A 19,272-nucleotide genomic window follows, 5' to 3' on the forward strand; every position below is an offset into this window, starting at 1 on the left:
GCCGAGGGCCGAGCCCTAGGGGACGCCCCAATTCCGGGGGCTGCCCCGGCCGCTCGAGCGGGCACTCGCCGCCGATAGGATCACTCCCGCGTCCGGTCGCCCGCCGCCGGCTCCCGCAGGCCGCGGCCCCCCGCCGCGCCACCGCCCCTCCGCCAGCCCCGCCTCGGGCGCAGCCGACGTCAGTGGGCGTCGGTGCCGAGCCCCTCACCCTCCTTCGGCACACGTGACCCCGAGCCGCCGTCCTCAGCGTGCTTGGATCTTCCGCCTGCCGCTGGACGGCCGCCTCCTCCTGCTCGCCTCTGCCCGCAGCCCCTGCGTTCCTTCTCTGGGAGTCGCGCATCCGAAGATGGCGGCGTACAAATTCCTGCTGTCGCCTCTCGGCCGCCGCATCCTCCTTCCCGCCGCGCGGGCACGGGGCGCCGAGGTAAAGCGCGACGAAGCGGTCTCCGGGCTGCCGTGACCTTGGCGGGATCCCCGCGGCGAGGCGAGAGGCCGGGGACCGCCCTGCCGCCAACGCCTCCGGGGGCGGTCTCGCCCGTGCGCGTTAGCGAAGGGATGCTTTTCACTGGTTTTTAATTATATATATTTTCGCCATTTATAGGACGCTTCCGGCCCTAGGGAGCCGGACGGGCAGCAGCACTGCTAGCGAGATGCGGGGCGGTGACCGTGGGCCGGGCTGCGGGTTCGGTTTTCTTGCTATCCGGCCGCAGGACGAGGCTTTGCGTACCGGCGCTCCCTGCCCGGGCGGCACTCCGCACGCGCTGCCAGGCGCAGGTGTCGGACCGCGGCCCCGCGCTGCCTAGCGGCTCGCCCCGCTGTCCGCGAAGAAGGTTGCGCCAAACCTCGCCGCTCTGGTGCTTTCCAGCCTATGTGGAGCCAGAGCTAATTAATTTCTTCCCCAGGTGGCTGTACTCATGGCTTTTCTTAGTGCTTCAGTTGAAAAACTGAACGGAAAAACAAATTTGTTTGCTTTCGAGTGCTCGTAGTTGCCTCACATCATGTCTTCATAAGCAAATGATCATCATTTTAGTCTTCATTATGCTAAATTATACTTCTGCTTTTCTGTGAATTTTGCCTTTTTCTTTCTCCCTGTCTTGCTGTTTTCTGCAAAGCTTCTTTCCAGTCAGTTGACCGTTGTGGTTGACTCCTCTATTCCCAGTTGTCCTCATTTTGGCTTGGGTAGAGTTTTCCATAGTGTCTGGCTGACATGGCTGTGTTGGGCTTTGGGTGTGATCAACTGTATTCTCACGCTATGTGTTAGTACTTTTTGAGTGGTGCTTTTACAGAGCCAAAGATGTTTCAGCTTATCATGCTGCCCTGTCAGCCAGGGGCTGGGAGGGGACAGAACCAGGACAGCTGACCCAAACTGGCAGAAGTGATGTGCCACTTTATGTGGTGTTATGCTGAACAATAGAGCTGGGGGGTTGGCTGGGAGCTTCTGATGCTCAGAGACTGGCTAAGCATTGGTGAACACTTGTGTTGTGCATCACTCACCTTAGGTATTCTTTTTTATTATTCCTCCCTTCCCTACTTCCTGATCTATTAAACTATCTGTCTCAACCCATTGGTTTTACTTTGCTTACTCCAGTTCTCTCCACCATCCCACTACAAAGGATAGTGCCCTGCCTGCTGAGTTAACTCTACAGAGTTAACTCTACTATGCATCTTGGGAACCTGGGCTGCCAGAGTTGCAGCCCTGTACAGAGGCTTCAGCTTCCTCCTCCAGTGCAGTCACAGACTGTTGCCAATGATACAGAGAATGAGGAAGGGGCTGAGAAAAACATACTTAGTGTAGTAGCATGGGAATTCTCACTGGAGACACACAGCCTGTTAGCATGCTGGATACATGTGCTGTTCCTTTGTTCTCTGCTGTTATGAAGATTTACCACGTGGTTGCTTAAGAACGTTCTTATCCATATGAGTTGAGCATGGTTATGCAGCAGTACCCAGCCTCCCTTCAGCCCACTTGCTCCGTTCATCTGCCATTCTGTGCCTGCCTGCAGACTTGTTGTACTGAAATACCTGGTGCTGCTAGCCCTGCTTCTTTTGTCATGCTCTTGCCAAATGGGGCCAGGAGGCGTGTGCTTTGCAGTCTGACTGCAGTTCTGAAAAAATATTTCTGAAAGAAACAGCTGTGGTACAGCAGAGAATAGTCTCTTTCTCAGTACTACAGTTCCCACTTAGAAATATTTTTCTGAGTTCATCAAAGTGGATGACTATTAATGTTCCCAATGGGAAGGAAATAAGCATTCATTCAGAAGGCTTTTCTTAATATGCAGTCTAAACCCTTCTAGCTTTAATTTTATGAGGGAAGCAGTTTGTGTAATCTTGAAACTGAGCCAAAAATTACTACCCTGGCTGTAAATGAATCTTAAGACAACTCTGTAGAGAAGAATTATGCCTTAAATTGTGTTTTAAATTGTGTGTAGATTAACTTGTTTGTTATTTACTTGCTCATTCTTCTTTCTCTAAGTTTTCCCACTTGCACTGTAAAAGTAGGAGAGGAAACACCAATAGCTAGTATACTAATTTCCAAGTACTCTCAATTTTTTGAGATTGTGGTGACTTAATCAATTGCAACTGAAGCACTGGCTCTGTGCAGTATTTATCCATGATGATAATAGTGGAAAATAATAAAAAAAAAAAAAAAGAAAAGAGAAAGAAAGGATTTAGGATCACTGCAATCTAAGAATACAGTAGAGAAATTGTGATGATTTCGGTATAGCAGCTGTGCCACAAAGTACACATTTCACATGTGCCCTCCCTTTTTCATGTATTTGTATCAGTCTCCGTGATTCTAGGTTGTTCTCTACCACTAAGACAACTTGAGACTGCATTAGGAGGCTGGGGAAGGATCATGTCATCAAAGGACATCTGGTTACTACAGTGCTGTTCTGCTCTGTAGTTGTTCTTTGGCCTCTCTGTTCTGAATTTGTATTGATGTTGGCTCTCTACTTGTGCGTCTCCTATACTCAGTGAGTTGTGTACCTTTGAATCTACAGTAGTAATATATGAATGAGAGCAGTCTTTTGGTTGCTGTAACTCATGCGTAGGAGCATAAAGATGGAACACGGAGTAATAGCCTAAAACTTCTACACTGGAAGTTCCATACTGAAGAATGTCTTTATGGTAAGGGCAACGGAACACTGGAATGGGTTGCCAGGGAGGTTGTGGAGTCTCCTTTTATGGTAATTTTCAAGACCCATTTGGATGCCTACCTGTGTGACCTACTGTAAGGAGCCTGGTTTAGCCAGGAGTTGGACTCAATAATCTCTTGAGGTCGCTTTCAACCCCTGTGATTCTGAAATTTGTGAATGTGCTTACAGTAAGTAAAACTTTTTCAGCAGTTGTGGATAAAATTCCAGAATTTTAAATCTCTTTGGATATTGTCCACTTGATGCAGGATTAGTTAGCCAGGGGCATGGTTATAATTACAGAACTGGTATGTATTTCTTTTTATTCATTCACTTCTTTTACTATTGTTCCAGGCTTTTGGATGCTATTTTTCTACCAGCTGTCATCGCAACACCAAATTTTATACTGATCCTGTTGAAGCTGTAAAAGATATACCCAATGGGGCAACTATACTTGTTGGTGGTAAATACTTCAATCCTTTATGAGCGCAAGCTCTTACTCTATAGATGAGAAACATTTGTTTTGATTCTTCTAATGTTAACTAATTTGATAATGTGTATACTTGTTTGGGTACTTTAAACAAATAATTTTCAACTCTGCTAATTGAGGGGCAGACCTTATCAGTAAGCATATCCCCATTTCTTAGGTGAGGGAAAAGAAAAACCTTAAATGTTTTTTGTCGGTAATAAAGCATTAGACTTTAATTGGGTCAGTTTGAACACTGAAAGTAAACTCAGTCTTTTGGATTAGCATCATTATTTCAAACAGAAGAAATGAATTTTGATTAGGCTATGATTATGGTAGTGTTCTCTATCCGTACCTGCCTTTTCACTGGCTCTCTGTGACCTTGAACAAATCACCTAAGCTGTTTATGGCTGTGGGAAGTGAAAGCACTACTTATCTACATTATTCTGAATGTGTCATATTTCCAGAAGAGTTAAGGAATTGTGTCACATCAGCTTTCAATGTGACTAGAGTTTTTGAATTTTCACAATTTCTTGTTTAAGCTACCCAAAGACGATCTATTTAGCTTGATATAACTGATTTTTAGTACTGGAGAAGAGTAATGAAAGTATTGTTTAAAACATGGGAAACATCATTGTAGTAATGCAGAATTACAAATAGGAAGAGGGTTTTGGGCTTTTTTTTGTTGCTGTTTATGGGAATAAATGAAAATCTGAGATCCAGTTGCAAACAAAATGCTAATAATCACAGCATCAGAGCCTGGCCTAGGACATACCAAATGTACCATTTTCTTTCATTTTAGGCATATGAGGCTTTTGCATAATAAGTCGGGGTATAAGGTACCTCAGCCTGGGTGGAGATCTGGATTATCTTGCTTCCAGTTTACAGGAACTTAGTTAAGGTTCCCAGATTTTTATCACCTAATTATAGGTTACACTGCATGGGAGAAATCTTTGCTCCTTCTGTTTGAAATTGTTCTGTGCAGTGAAGATTTGAAGGTTAGTTGCGCAGAAATAGGAGGGCTAATGAGTGTAGAGGCACAGTGAGCAGTTAAAACCTGCATCAGGAGAGACACGATCTTGGAGCTCTGCTTCAAAGGCCACTTGCAAATGAGCAGACATCTGATGGTAAACTGCTTTCATCCAGACTGGAAGCATCTAGTTGACTGGGAGATTTCAGTACTGGGGTGCAGATCTTTCCAGAAGTGTTCTTTTTTTTTTTTTTAATCAGCTAATGTGATTTTTTTATGTTCAGAAGATAGTTTTTAATTAACCAGCACACATTCTCACTTCAGTTTAAGCTGTTTTTTCAAACACTTGCTTCGTTTTCAATTTTCTTTCATTTGGCATAGGATTTGGACTGTGTGGGATTCCTGAAAATCTCATTGGGGGTTTACTGAAGACTGGAGTAAAGGGTATTACAGCAGTCAGTAACAATGCAGGGTAGGTATACATGTGTCTGTGGCTTAATAAGTACAGCCTGAATGTTCTGTTCTTGTGAGAATGCTGATATGCGTGGAAAAAGTATTACTTCTCATTGTAAGCATTTTCATGTTCACGGATGTGCTGTTTTTGGAAGTGTTACTTTTGGAGTGGGCCAAGAATACAGTTCTCTATGTATATACAAATTTGTCAGGGAAGAATTGTAAATGCTGTAGAACACAGGCATTATGTATATTTCTCTGTATTTAACTTGTTGATTTAAACTGAAAAAATATCAGTAGTTTGTATGGCTTTAAGGTAGGAAGTTTTCTTGACTGCACTTCAGTGCTTTCTGACAACGTTTTATTGTAGATATGCTACTTTAAAAAGAAAAGAAAAAACTTTGCAGCAACAGTGGAGAATATGATGGAGAAGCTCTATGCAGTACCTTGAATTTATTCAGTATTTCAAATGTTTACCCGTGAAGAAATTCATGTGAAATTGCCAGTGAATCCTGATGTCACATAGAAAAATAACTACAGCCACTTCTGTTGAAGCAGATTATTACTGAAATGAAATTAAATAAAAGTACTGACATACAGAATATAGTGACATATTTGAAATTGGTCTGCTCGGTAAGATTGATGATCGTCTCCTTGCATCGTGTTGGTCACCAGCATCTGCAGGAGGCCCCAAATTTGGTTCAGTGACTTACCCTATTAAATGTCACCTACAGCAACAGAATAATTCTGATGTTATTTGGTTTGTCATAGATTTGAGTAGTGTGGACTGATGTCTCCTAGTAGCATTGCACATACTTTAGCAATAGTTTTCATTGAGGCGCTCATTCTCACCTCTTGCCTTGTGAAATATGAAAATTTACACTGCTGGATATACTGGAGTTACACAGTGCTGACAATAAGGAAGCCAGTTGGAAGAATTCTTGTGTTTTGTTTTTTTTTTTTCTTTTCTTTTTAAAGATGCCTATTTTCAGTGAACAGTAATTCCTGTGTTATTACACTTTACTTTTGATTGATGCATTTGAGATGAAATCATAATGAGGATTTTAAAGGATGAGGGAACTGTTTTTTTTGTTTGTTTGTTTGTTTGTTTCTGTGCTTTCGTCAAATGAGATGTATGAGTGTGTGAGGCAGAAAGAGGGTATAAAGAACTTGATTATCTGTGTGAAACAAAAATAGATGTCAAACCCTGCTTCCTCAATTCCACCAGCCTTGATAAAAAAGTGAATTAGGTTGGAGTGTATTCCAATCTGTTTTGTTTTTAATCAGACTGGTGTTAACATGACTTAAAACTGGAATATCTTACAAAATATGCAGCTATAGCAGTTAATAACGAAAAACAACAACAAAAGAAGCTGCTTTAAAAGTTATTATCCTTTCTTATGTAAACCGTCACAACAAGGGAACTCCAAAAGTTTGGCTGTGGTCTTATGTACTACCTTTCCAAGTGAACATTTAATAATTAGCGAGATCAACTTCTGACTTCTGTTAGCTAATGTTATTGAAACTGTTGCCTGGATAATAAGTTAATACCAATGCCTAGATTGAAATTAGTAATAACAGTATAGGGAAAAGTGTTGAAAAATGTTATTTTGTAAGTTTCATTATAATAAAAAATGTATTTGATCAAAGGCAATGTTTTTCTTCAATCAAAATATACAACCTTACTGATTTTGGAACATTCTTTAGAGCGATCTTGACAATTCTGGAGTATTTGAGTTTGTACATCAAATCAAAACCTAAGTATGTCTCCTTGAAGCTGCATTGCAAAATGTCATATGTTTAATAGAAGGTCACTTAGTTACAGTCTGACTCCTAGATAAAAGTACGTGAAATCCTTATGCTTAGTTCTGTTAGGGTTCTCACTATTATTCTCTCCTGTTTGAATACTTTGGCCACCTTACAAATAAACTACCTCTTTTATTTTTATATTTATTCTTATACAAAGATAGCTGTGGCTTTTTTCTTTTTATTATTATTTTAGACTTTGCTCCAATGTATATGTATGTTGTTTCTATACGCATGAAAAACAGACATCTGAAGGTGAAGTTCACTATGCATTAACCTTTATATTTTTTTTTCATTGCTTCCTACTTGGCATTGCTTGTTGATGGATAATAAATATAATTTTTATTAGCACATAGACTCAAGCCCCACAGTCTCCTGGATGTTAAAAATGAGAGAGTTCGAAATTGTTAGTATTATGAGAGGAAAGACCAGTGACACAGATGAGATCAGTCACTCTTGCTAACACTGATTTCAGAATGATATACATATTTGTGAATTGTATGGGTGAGTGAATGCTTTTGGGGGGCAGACAGAGGTTTAAAAGTGAAGAGAAGCAATGTAGGATACAACAAAGCAGCTGACATTTTGTGTTGTATTCTCTCTCTCTCAGTATGTATGTAGTTGGTGATTGTGTAGGCTGGAATTAATTTGGCTTGAAAGAGTTTCCCTGAGAAATCTTGTGTCTCTGTGGCTGGAGACCTGACTACAAAAAGCTTGGTTGTTGCTGTGAAAGTATTATTTAATTCTTTTTGCTTGGAATTAGTTCACTGAAATCTGATCAGCTCCTTAGAGAAGAGTGTGATGGTCTGTGCCTTCTTTTAGGCATAGTTGGCATTCAAGTCTGTCTCCAGTACAAGCCTCCACACCATCAGATTTTAAAAGTGCTTTACACCTGCATCCTTCTGTTTTGTACAGATGCTAGTGCCTGTTACCTTCAGGGGCTGCTGGAGCAGCAGTAGTGCTGGGCTTTACTAGTAGGAGATAGCATATGTGAAAGCATATCCTCTTGCAGTGGAGAAGAGCAGGAAGGTTCAGCCAAGTTTAGAAATACTTGGCAGTGTATGGAAACAGCTAAGAAGGGAGTGGTATGTGCACAAGATCTTACATTACTGTGCGATGCTGAAGTAAAATAAGGAGGAGAGGATGTCTCCAAGACCTTCCTAAATTCATCTTTGTTGCTGGCAGATAAAGCCTTTTTTTTTTTTTGACCTGTGAAAGCCAAGGATGAGATGTACAGTGATGTATGAAGCACTTTTGTGCACCTTAGTTAGAAACTTGATACTGCTTAACATACTGCCTGCTGCTGTGCAGTGCATTAGTGTATGAACTCTGCACTAGCCAGTGAAATGGTGCATTTAAGAATAGTTACTCTTTTGCCAAGCCAAACAAGGCAAAGTGTTTGAAAGGGAAGCAGTACAAATATCCAGTATCTTTGCTATTTACACAGCTTGCTGCAAGGGAAGCTGGAACTTGTGAACTGGAGAGATAGTGAAAGATATTATGGTGGGTAGGTGTACTTTAATAATACAGACTCTCACACCTTTCTTATAACTTGCTTCAACATTGATATTCATATTTTAAATTTTCCTTTATGATATATGATTATGTCCTTTAATTTAGAGGATTCTGTCTCAGTAAATTTCTAGAATCCATTTCATTTCGTCTTTGCTTTGTTGCTGTTTAAATTTGATTAAATACACTCAGTACATCCTTGTTTTAAAATCTGATTCAGTAAATTCCCAGCACAGTCATGATTAACACATAATACCTTCTTGCACATGTCTGCTTTGTGTCTGCCTTAAGGGTTCATAAGATCTCTTATGTACTGACTTCAGTAGACTTGAGTGTTTCAGACCAGTTTTTGCCATGGCTACCGGAGTGCAGTCTTTCAGGATCTGTGTTACAACAGCAACAACAAAAAAACATTCTTGTTGGTAACAGAGACAAATATTTTAAAGGACAGTTTAATAAATTAGTTTCAAATTACTGTTTTAAATTAACTATAGTTACAAAACAGTCAACTAATTTTGGGTATAATCTAATTCTGATATCAACACTTGGACTCTCTCTGTCCCATCTCAATATACTGAGTTTGTGTTATGAAAAAAATGAAGTCCATTACTTGCACTGGCTGTATATGTGGTCTGACTTGCATACTTCCCTCTGGATTTTGTCTGGTTTTGGGATTTACGTATGCATTATTTTTGAACATCAGGGTTTTACTTACAATAAAAAGTAGAGAAGTCGCAGCTAGTATATCTTAATTTGTAATCATTTGAGTGATCATTTTAAAGACTGGCAATATGCTGTCAGATTATCACAAATATAAGCTGTCTGCTTAGAAGGCATTACCAACCTTTTGTATCTTGTGCTCTTTTTGTAAAAGTTATTTTTGACATTTCAGTGATATGCTTTAGTAAGGAGAAAATAGCTTTGTGTTAAACATTTAGTCCCATGCCTCAGTTCACTAAGTTACACAGATCCGTTGAATCTAAGGCCTGATTTTGGTAATGGACAGTTGTGGAGTCCCCAGAAAAGGAGGTACTCAGTGTCAGTTTTTTGATGCATAGTTTAGATAGTGACTTTACATCATCACTTGGTACCCCATATTGTAAAGCATGAATGGTATTTTTCTGTTCTTAGCAATTTTTTTTCCTGTATTTAAGACAGGGCTAATAATACAGAATGTTAGGACTCATCTCAGTTGTCAATAATTGCTCTGAATTGAATGTATCTCTTAAAACTAAAATATCTGCTAACTTTGCCACAGCCTTCCTAACTGCTCTTGTGTATGTAATCCCCGTGTCCTAATTTGTTCCGTGTAAGTTAATACATCTGTTCCTTCCTTTTAAATTTAAAAAAATAAAAACAACCACGAAACAAACAGAGCCCTCCAGTACAAGTTTTGCTCCAAATTCACAGAACATTGAGAACATTTCCACGTAGTATGTCAATAGGGTGTCAAGGCATGAAAGTGATGATCACTTGTTTTGGAGCTAAAAATATAACTGAAAAAGTCTATTGGAGAGCATGAAAAAAAGCTGGTGTTACACAGAGATATAGTCAAGATGATACTTAGAATTTCTCATGCTGCATATGTCATTTCTTTATGTACATTAAAAAAAATAAACATCCAAAATTAAGCATACTTTCAAAAGTGAACTGTGTGGTAACCAATGACTCTCCCTCTGCTTATGACATGTTGTCAAAGTAATGGGAAAGGTCTGTAAGACATTTCTTGGGTTAGGTTGAGTATTTGGGGCAATTTTCTTCCCTCCCCACCCATAAATTTACATTCTTCATAAATATTCTAATCAGATGCTTTATTACAGCTGTTAGATTGTTCACCTGGTATGAACTTTAAATCTCTCTTGATCTGAGCAGGTCATCTTGCTAATTTTAGTTTGGAAGTTATTTAGGGTTTTAGCAGGGCAGACTGCCCCAAAGTACTAAACTTTGCAATGGAAATATTGAGAAATATCAGTTCAGTAGATTACTTGTTGGTTCTAGTTACAAACAAGAAAAAATAGGTGAAGGACTTGGCACAGTTGAAAAAACGTGTCAACTGGGTTTCTAGGAAAGACAAAACAGAAGTTGACTGAAGTTTCAGCCAGGAGGCTTTTGAAGTATGATGCATGTGTGGTGAAATCCAAATATTCAACAGATGAAGTCTATTCTTTTTAACTTAATGGTGAAGGAAAAATTAGATAAATATTAAAAGTTCTTAATTGAGTGGGGTTTTTTTGTTGTTGTTGTTTTGTTATGATGCAGTATCTAACTTCATAACACAAGGAGATGAGGAGACAGCTAATTTAAGTTCAGAATGTACAGTACTTGTCTTCCTTAGAAATTATCTGTGTTCACAATTTCTTGATGGACTTGGGGTCGGTGTCTGCACTAGTCGTTCTTACATCAGTGATATGCTGGTTGTTTTTGTTTGTTTGCTTGGGTTTCTGTTGTGGGTAGGGGGGTGCTTTTGAGGAATATGACAGTTGAAGAATACTACTGAAGTCACTGGAATAGGGAAGACAGTTTCCCTAAGAAGGCTTTAGTGGTGGAGGGAGAAGTGTGCAGTGCAAATACTGTGGACAAAGAGCAGAGGAGTTTTAATGCTCAGTCTTGCAGGCAGTTCTTCAAGCCATAGACTAGCCACTAGCCATAGACTCCTTTTTCTTCCACCATTAGGAAGGGTTGTTCCAGCTGAATGTGGTTCACTGCATCGTTTCTTTGTCATTTGCCAGGGTTTCTGGGGGCTGTGATCTCCTACCATGCTTTCTGTCCTACCTCTTACTGACTCAGCACACAGAAGCTCCAGTGCTTCTCTCTTCCTGCTGCTAAGTTGCTCCCTCTGGCAGAGCTTCTGCCTCTCTTTTCTGCCTTCGTTAACCACTTTTCATTAGGACAGGTGGATAAATATCCTGGGGAAAAGGCTGATTGTAGTTTTCCTCTCATTGCTCATCTTCCCCTCATTCCCCATGTAATTTTTTGGGAGTCCAAGATAGAAAGAAAAACAGAAACAGATCCTGCAAAGGATCACGTTCTCATAATGTCATGATTACACATCATGATATTTTTTTTTGTGCCTGGGAGGTGGTGGGGGGGGGATCAGAAGTTTGTCTGATTTCTTCAGTAATGCATTTTTTCACATTGGTCAAGTTTTATGCCAATGTTAGGGTGGCCCTGTGAGCCTACAACAATAAGGCTGCATTTCTAAGAAATGTCAAACATGTGGTTAGTGGTCTGTCTCTTTTAGCTGGGTTGTCTATCTAGACTTGCTCTGAAAGTGTGAACGTAGCATGAGACAGAATTGTATGCAACTTCTAGCAGGTTCTATTGAAAACTGAGAAGCTGAAGTTACAAAGTAAAAGAATCAAGATGAAGCCTCTTTTAAGTGGTCAGAAATGGAAGAAATTGTGTTTCCAGACTGTTGAAGGAGGAAAGTCAGGTGTGTCAACACATCAGCTCTTCTTGCACCCATGTCTTTTGATACAATATAACCCAAATATATATGCTGACCTTTTCTGACCAGTGACTTCTAGCCTTGGTGTGATCTCTTCAAAATATCTACCTCAGATCCTGGAGGATCTTTGGACAGCAAGTATATAGAAACACTTGTTTTTAAGAGACATGGAAAAAAGTAATAGTGCTGATTGATGCTCCTCGCTAGTATTTTGAAGTGTTCCCAGTACGGAAACTGGCTGTTTATATGTAGACATCTACTTTTCTTGGACACTATAGACATATATACAAATGCAGGGAGGAGTGTGCACTTACCTTTATTTACTCAAAGGGAGTATGTCATTTGCCGAAGTAGTTTGACATCCCAAGTCTTAGTTTTGTTTTTCTTCTTTCATAATCGATTTCTACTCTATTAGTCTATGTGGGGCTTCTTGGTGTGTGAAGCGTGGAAACTTGATATAGTCATCTTCTCTGTGATGCTGCATAATGTATTTTGCTTGAGAGTCAAAAGCCATAAAGGTCTGAGAACTGCCAAATACCTTAAAGTTATTTGGAGTGCAACTTTGGCATGTAGTTTTGACTGCTTGTAGGTATACTTGAAATTTGTGGGCTATATCCAGCTGGGAGTCTTCTTTGGTTAATTTTTTAATTAAAAGGGCTGACAGTAGTTTTTGACAGGAAGATTTCACTGATCTGGGAGGAATAAAACAATAGAAAGTAATGTGTTGCTAAACAAGAGACACTTGATTGCTATTCCATTTTCTGGTCACTATTAGTAGAATGGAGACCATGAACTTGGATTACTTACATTCTTGAAGGGTGCCATTTTAGATCTCTTATTCTGTTTTTGTTTCGTGTATTCTGTAGATTCAGGTTTCATCCTTATAGAGTAGGAATCTTCTAGAAATCTTGGCAGTTCTGAGGATAAACCATTCTGTATAGCACTAATATGCACTTTCCTTCTGACGGCATGCATGAAAGCTTCCTCTTCAGGGCAACACATTTTTTATTATGCCCACCTTTGTTTCATTTTTTTTTTAAGTGATTGAATTTAGATTCATATATACAGGATGTACTCTTTCCATTTACTCAGTGAAGGATATTTTCCTATCATTTGATAGGAGGGACATAACCTGCAAGGCATATATTTAGTTATAACGTTTTCAGCGCAAAGCTGTAAAGTTCAAAGAAACTTTTGTGCCCTAAATAAAAAGACCAAGAAAGCAACACAATATGGAAAAGGAAAGCTAACAATCACTATTAAGAAAAAAGAAGAAAAAAATGGAAAGCAACCTTACATTGTAATAAACTTCTCTAAATCAGTAGTTGTTTTTTAATTTTATTCCAGGATAGAGATGTCTGGTTAAGGACAAAGTTGAAGAGAATAGAAATGACAGCAGCTTTCAGACACTTGCATGTCTGAACACATGAAATGTTATTTTCTTTGGATATTCAGAAAGGAAGAAAAAAATACAGGAAATGTAAATCAGAATGAAATGTTCAAAATGAAAGAAAAACTAATGTGAATGAAAGATGGAAGAGTTAATTCAGTAATTCAGATAGGCAGCTGAATGCAAATTGAGTCCTTAGAAAAGATGGATATCATAATATTTATTTTCAGAAACTGACACACAAAATAAATGTATAAGTAAAAATGATTGAGTTTTGCAGTGCTGCTTTGAAGGTGAAATTCCCCTGGTAATGGAATTACTTTTGTATTTGGAAAATAAGGCTGCATGGCCTATGTGCTTTCTTGACTGATCCTCAATGCTTTATTTTTTTTTAAATGGACCTCCTTTGATGTATGGAAAAAAGATTGGCTTAAGAAATGAGAAAAAGCTTGGGATGAGTGTGAGAACTTTTATCCAACTCTATTTAATTTCTTATAGACATCTTTGTAGCTGCAGAGTTCTCACTGAGAGGGAACTTTCCTGCAGCAGATGAGAGAATCAAGTGTATCTCCATGGGACCAGGCATGAAGACCTGCAAAATCCTGCTGAACATAATATGCTACAGTACTGTTGCTTCAACTGTGGAAGCAAACAGTTTAAATCTAGGTGAAAAGAGGCAGAAATTTCTTCGGTAATTACAACCGTCTGTTGCCATCCCTTTCTCATGGGTATGTGCAGTCAGAATATGCTCTGCATGCAGAAGTCTCATGTCTGCCTGTTTTGGTTAAATAGCTTGCAAGTTTTGAAATGCTAAGAGCAGTATAAACTTTGTGAATGGTGCATAGGAAACTATGGTTTATGGACAGTTTAAAATACTGCTCAACTATAAAACTCTGCAGACTGTTATTTAACTTCTTTTGCTGTACTGTACTCTGCTTATGCAACCCTGTTCAACCGCTTTCAAATATTAGCTGATCTGTTATGTTTGCTCATTATTTTTTAATAAAGAGAAGTTAGAGTTTGATGGTTTTATTAGGAGTTCTCTTGGTTTGAGTGACACTCACATAGTTGTGCTTATTTTTATTTTTCTCCCATTCTTCGCCCCCAAGATTCCTCATTCTACTTTGCTTTCATATTTTTATTTTTGTTTGTAGTTTCAAAATTGCTGAAAGTTTTTCCTGAAGGGATTTAGAAATATAGGTTGTTTCTAGGCAACACACATTTCTTAAGGCTTTGGCAGTGGGACAGTTTCCACTGTATGGTATTGCATCAGAGCTGGATTTATTTATAGGGCAGAGTTGGGGAATGGAGAAAGTATTTTGAATGGTCTTACATCTAGAGTGCGTAAAATAAATGTAGAAGATTATACTAGAAAATGTTGCTTTACTTACCTGTGTAGTTTCCAAATTGATTGAGTGTGCATAGAAATAGGTTGCCAAATCTTAAAACAATCCCTGTTATTGATGCAGTTGGGAAGCCTGACTTCATATCTTACTTTGTGGTAGTTTCGAGTATTGTGGTAGAAAAGGAATAGCTGATGCTGGTACTGCTCTCTCTGCTCAGCCCCTTTTCCTTCTCACGCAACACTGGAGCCAGTACTGCAATGCTTGCAGGCAGGAAGAGTGTTGTGCTATTGTATCAGTGTGAGTTGGGTTGGGTGCATCCTGGAAAAGAGGATCAGTGTGATCTCGTTAGTGACTTTGGGTTAGTGACTTTCAAAAGCATCCTCCTGCTCACCTGATTCTCCTTGAAACTTAAGGAAATAAGCTTCTCACGTACTGAGATGCTGGAAGTCTGTGTGAAGTAAGCTTATGCTCTTTGTTGATCCATTTGTGTTTGTGGAGCTTTCTGAAGTGTGAAATGCTATTTAGTACGTTTAGTACTATTTAACTGAAATACTGCAGTTTTGTAAGTTAATCAAACAGTATTAAGCTTTGGGATAGAAATTAAATACTGCTTTTCTAGAAAAAAAGTGCATATGGTAACTTTTTGAATCTGGCCTTTTGAAAGGATGCCAGGAGTGTGTAGCTGGAATGTTTAAAATCACTCCTAAATTGATGGAGTGTTAGTGTGTTTCCTAGCAGGTTCTTTCCTTTGATCTGCACATGTGTAGTGTACAAAACAAATACTACCTGGCTTACTCGGCACCATGACTGGATTTTTAAGATGATATTTATTTAATTATTTTTATGTGTAATATAGGGTTGTCTTGTTGTTGTTGTTTTTAATATTACTTTTACATACCTAATTTATATGTATTCTTTCCTTCTTTCTTTTCCCCCCATTGCTGTAGTATGTAACACCATTGTTAGGAAATATCCCTAACAGTAGTTGGAATAGTGCATGAGGAATAGTAGTCTAAGGCATTACTTTCTTCTGTGGCCACTGTGGTAAGAATTCATTTCTGGCTATCTAAAGTAGTAGAACTCTTGTAGGTGAAGAATACCAAGAGAACAAAATTAATATTGAGAAGAGATATATTTTATTAAAGCAATTAACAAAATTTTTTATTGTAAGTGTTTTCCATAAGGTATTTATAATGCAAACACTGGATCTGGTTTCTTTTAGGACTTTTAATATTTTTCACTATTTCTTATTCTGAAATATGAAGCCAGTTGTGAATAATTGTCTTATTGGGTCGAGACAATTGATGACAAATACACAAATACATTACTTTTGTGAGCTGATTTTGGGTTATGGCATCTCTTCTATAGTGAGAGTGGAGGACCCGAGTTCTCCACTCATTTGTTAGAGACCAACAGAAAAGTAGAAGAGCTTGTACCAGTTTGCCAATATCCTGCATAATGTATTAGAAACAGAAAATAAATGTTTGTAATATGGTCTCTGTTTATTTCTGCCTTTATATCATAACATAATGGTTTTCTTGTCCTATCTGTGTGCACAATAGAATGACAAAAGTTTTAACAGTGCTCAAGATTGTCTATCTTGAGAAGATTTGAATTTAGAAACATTTGGAGGAATTGGAACTTGAGGATATTTGTTATGTTTGGCATTCAGATTAAACTGGCATTGTTAAATACAACGTATATGATAAAATCCATGGAATGGTTTGTATTGAGGGAGACCACAAAGATCATCTAGTTCCAACCCCAGTGTCGCCAGAAGAGTTGCCAGCTACTAAATCAGGCACTAGATCAGGTTGCCCATGGCCCCATGTATCCTGGTCTTGTTCCTCTCCAGGACTGGAACATCCACAGCCTCAACAGGCAGCCTGTTCTAGCACCTCACCACTCTCTCTGCAAAGTTTCACCTGGACACGTAATACAAATCTCCCCTCTTTTAATTTCAAACCATTCCCCCTTTCCCTAGTGTTCTCTATCTGTGTAAAAAGTTGATATCCCTGGACGTGCTCAAGTCCAGGTTGGCTGGGGCCCTCTGCAACTTGATGGATAACAACCATGTCCATGGCAGGACATGGGAACTGAATGGGCTTTAAGGTACTTTCCAACCCAAACTGTTATGTAATTCTTTAATCTTCTTGATTACAATGTTAATGTCTCTTGCTACAGTAGACAATTTCTAAATAAGAAAGTGAAATATTTATTGTTACAATATAAATATTCTTTTGATTTTGGTACAGTCCATCACTATAAATGTATCTTTCTTCTTGAGCTGCTGAACAATCGTTTTAACTGGCAATTTAATGTAAGAAGAGTCTAAACAAAAATTTAGTTTTGTTTACTAAGAGCCAGTTTGTATCTGGTGTGACTCTTAGGTAGTAAGGCTTTTTAAAGGAGGATTTGTGTAACATATCATCACTTGTAAAGATGGTGTTTATAGCTGTTGCATATGGAATTTCTTCAATGCCTTAGAAGGGATGAGGTCTGAGAAATGAATTCCTAAATATCAGTATATTGGTTTTGTGTGTCCGTCCAATTCCTCATGTCAGAAATCCTTGAAGATGGCTCTACCCTTTCTATTTAAGTCATTAAAGTTTACCATTGATAAACATTAAATACATTGATATTGTATTTGTATACAATAGAACTATTTTAATCACCCAATATTGCCTTGTGTTTTTCTATGCAGTGTTGACAATTTTGGACTTGGTCTTCTGCTTCAGACTAAGCAGATAAAACGCATGGTATCATCATATGTTGGAGAGAATGCTGAATTTGAACGCCAGTATTTATCTGGTGAGCTTGAAGTTGAACTTACACCTCAGGTAAGTCGTCTATCCAGAGCTGTGGTATGTTTTCATTGAAAAAACGATTAGAATGTTCCTTAACTGCTTTTTAAAATTGATGTGCAATCTTAATGTTTTCTCTGTAAAAACAGGTGGAATTTGCTGTTTTAGGATCGTTAAGTTATAGAGTGCAACTGTGAGATTAAGAACTGATCAGTTAAATTTTGTGATTTATGGCATGGTATGCCTTGCGTTCATCTGAAGTAAATATATATACTTATCTATGTTTTAGCACAATGTTTGTTTTTCATAAGACCTTTTGGATGGTAGATAAACAGGTGAAATCTGTCTGCTGTGGCTCATACCGGGGAGCAAAGATAGAAAATCCCTGTATAACCAAGTGATGGTAGCTTTGCGTGCTTTTGGGGAAAGTGTTTGAGCAGTATCTGCCATCTAGTGGGTAGGATTTGAAAGAACAGACTTCAAATTCAGAATACTGTAAGTTTTTTGTGCTTGTTAGTTAAATCTGTGTTAAATCTCAATATGATCCAATATTTACAACTTCACTTTATAGCACCATAGCTTTAAGACATGGATGTCCAAACTTTCAGCTTTCCTGGGCCACATTGAGTGAACAGGAATTGTTTTGCGCCATGTACATGAGGGCTGCTCCAAAGTAATGCCTCCTATGTTTCCATGGAACTATAACTAATGTAAAGAGCATAACAACAATATTTGATAGAAATCTCAACTACAAAACACTATTTTTCAACAGTCACCACCATTAGCTCTGCATTTTCAGCTGCAGTAAGCTAGAGCCTGCATGCTGTGCAACTCCGTGCATTCCATTTGAAAATTCTTATGTAATGTGGCTATGTCAACTGAAAATGGAGTTGCAAATAAAAAATCTTGAAACCTGTTCTCAAGTTCCTTGATCAAAACAGAAAGCACGGCTGTGTATTTTCTGCTGTTCACAGCACTGTGTTCGGCCAATGAATCAAAACACACAGCTCTCTGGTGTGAGTTGAGCACCCTCCCTGCACCCTGGTGCAGTTCAGACAGCACTCGTTACGCACTGATGCTTGTCTATTGCAGAGTGGTGCGAGCGGTCGGGCTGCTCAGTGGTGGGGGCAGATGATGGCGCAGAGCAGGGGCATGGCCACAGTGCCAGCTGGGGTGGGCTGCATGTGGACCACAGCTTGAACATGCCTGCTTCTAGTGTTTTAGCACTGCCAAGGTACTTGCATAGCTAGCATACAATACAGTCTAAAATTGTGAGTATCAGTCATATTCTGTTTAGATCGAATTCTGCAGCATGTTAGTGTGAAGCAAAGCCTTTGAACTTTAAACAGTTATTCATTTAAACCATTGGGAAGAGCAACATTAGTAAAGTTTTGTGAAGAAGTCCTTGGCCTACATTTCTTTGGTCTGTCTCTAAGAAGCGCAGGGGTGGACAGGAAATCTCTATACTCTGTCAGCTGGCATGGAAATAAGCAGGTACTTCTCACTTTTCAGAAGTCACACTTTTCACCACTGTGTTACCTCAGTATTCATCTTTTCCATCCTCCTACTTCATGTTTGGTAATTCCATCCAAAAGATCTTGTACTCCCTAGGCTTGTGATTTGCTTTGTGGAATGCACTTAAGAGCTGAGTAGATCCTGAATGACAGTTGTGGGTCTGCAGTCCACACTGGTGAACAGTGAATGTCAGTAATGTGTTAAGAGATGCAGGGATTTTATATGTTCTTGTTAAGATAAAATAGCCTTTTGGAAAATGCTGTTTAGATTTTTTTATGACTTCAGGTAAAACTGGAGAGCACTATGTTCTTGTTTTGCAGTGAGGGAGAGATCATGGTGAGATCTAGAAATGCCAGGGCTGCTTGAAACTCAGAGCTCAGTATCATTGCGTGGTTTATAACTGTCTTTTTTTTTTCTGTCCTCGCTTT

The 19,272-nt window shown here is 39.0% G+C and overlaps 1 protein-coding gene across 1 annotated transcript in view; it reads left to right on the forward strand.

The window, feature by feature from the left end:
* The first annotated feature begins 228 nt into the window (after positions 1–228).
* The window catches only part of OXCT1 (3-oxoacid CoA-transferase 1), an 88,300-nt gene continuing 69,256 nt past the window's right edge, over positions 229–19,272 (forward strand). The window contains exons 1-4 of the mRNA XM_052670374.1: positions 229–424; positions 3,489–3,597; positions 4,952–5,042; positions 17,230–17,365. Of these exons, the coding sequence (XP_052526334.1) occupies positions 347–424; positions 3,489–3,597; positions 4,952–5,042; positions 17,230–17,365 (414 nt within the window). The 5' untranslated portion in view covers positions 229–346. The remainder of the gene's footprint in view (positions 425–3,488; positions 3,598–4,951; positions 5,043–17,229; positions 17,366–19,272) is intronic.

This window comes from Tympanuchus pallidicinctus, unplaced genomic scaffold, assembly GCF_026119805.1.
Source record: "Tympanuchus pallidicinctus isolate F22 unplaced genomic scaffold, pur_lepc_1.0 scaffold9, whole genome shotgun sequence".
In the NCBI taxonomy this organism is placed as follows: Eukaryota; Metazoa; Chordata; class Aves; order Galliformes; family Phasianidae; genus Tympanuchus; species Tympanuchus pallidicinctus.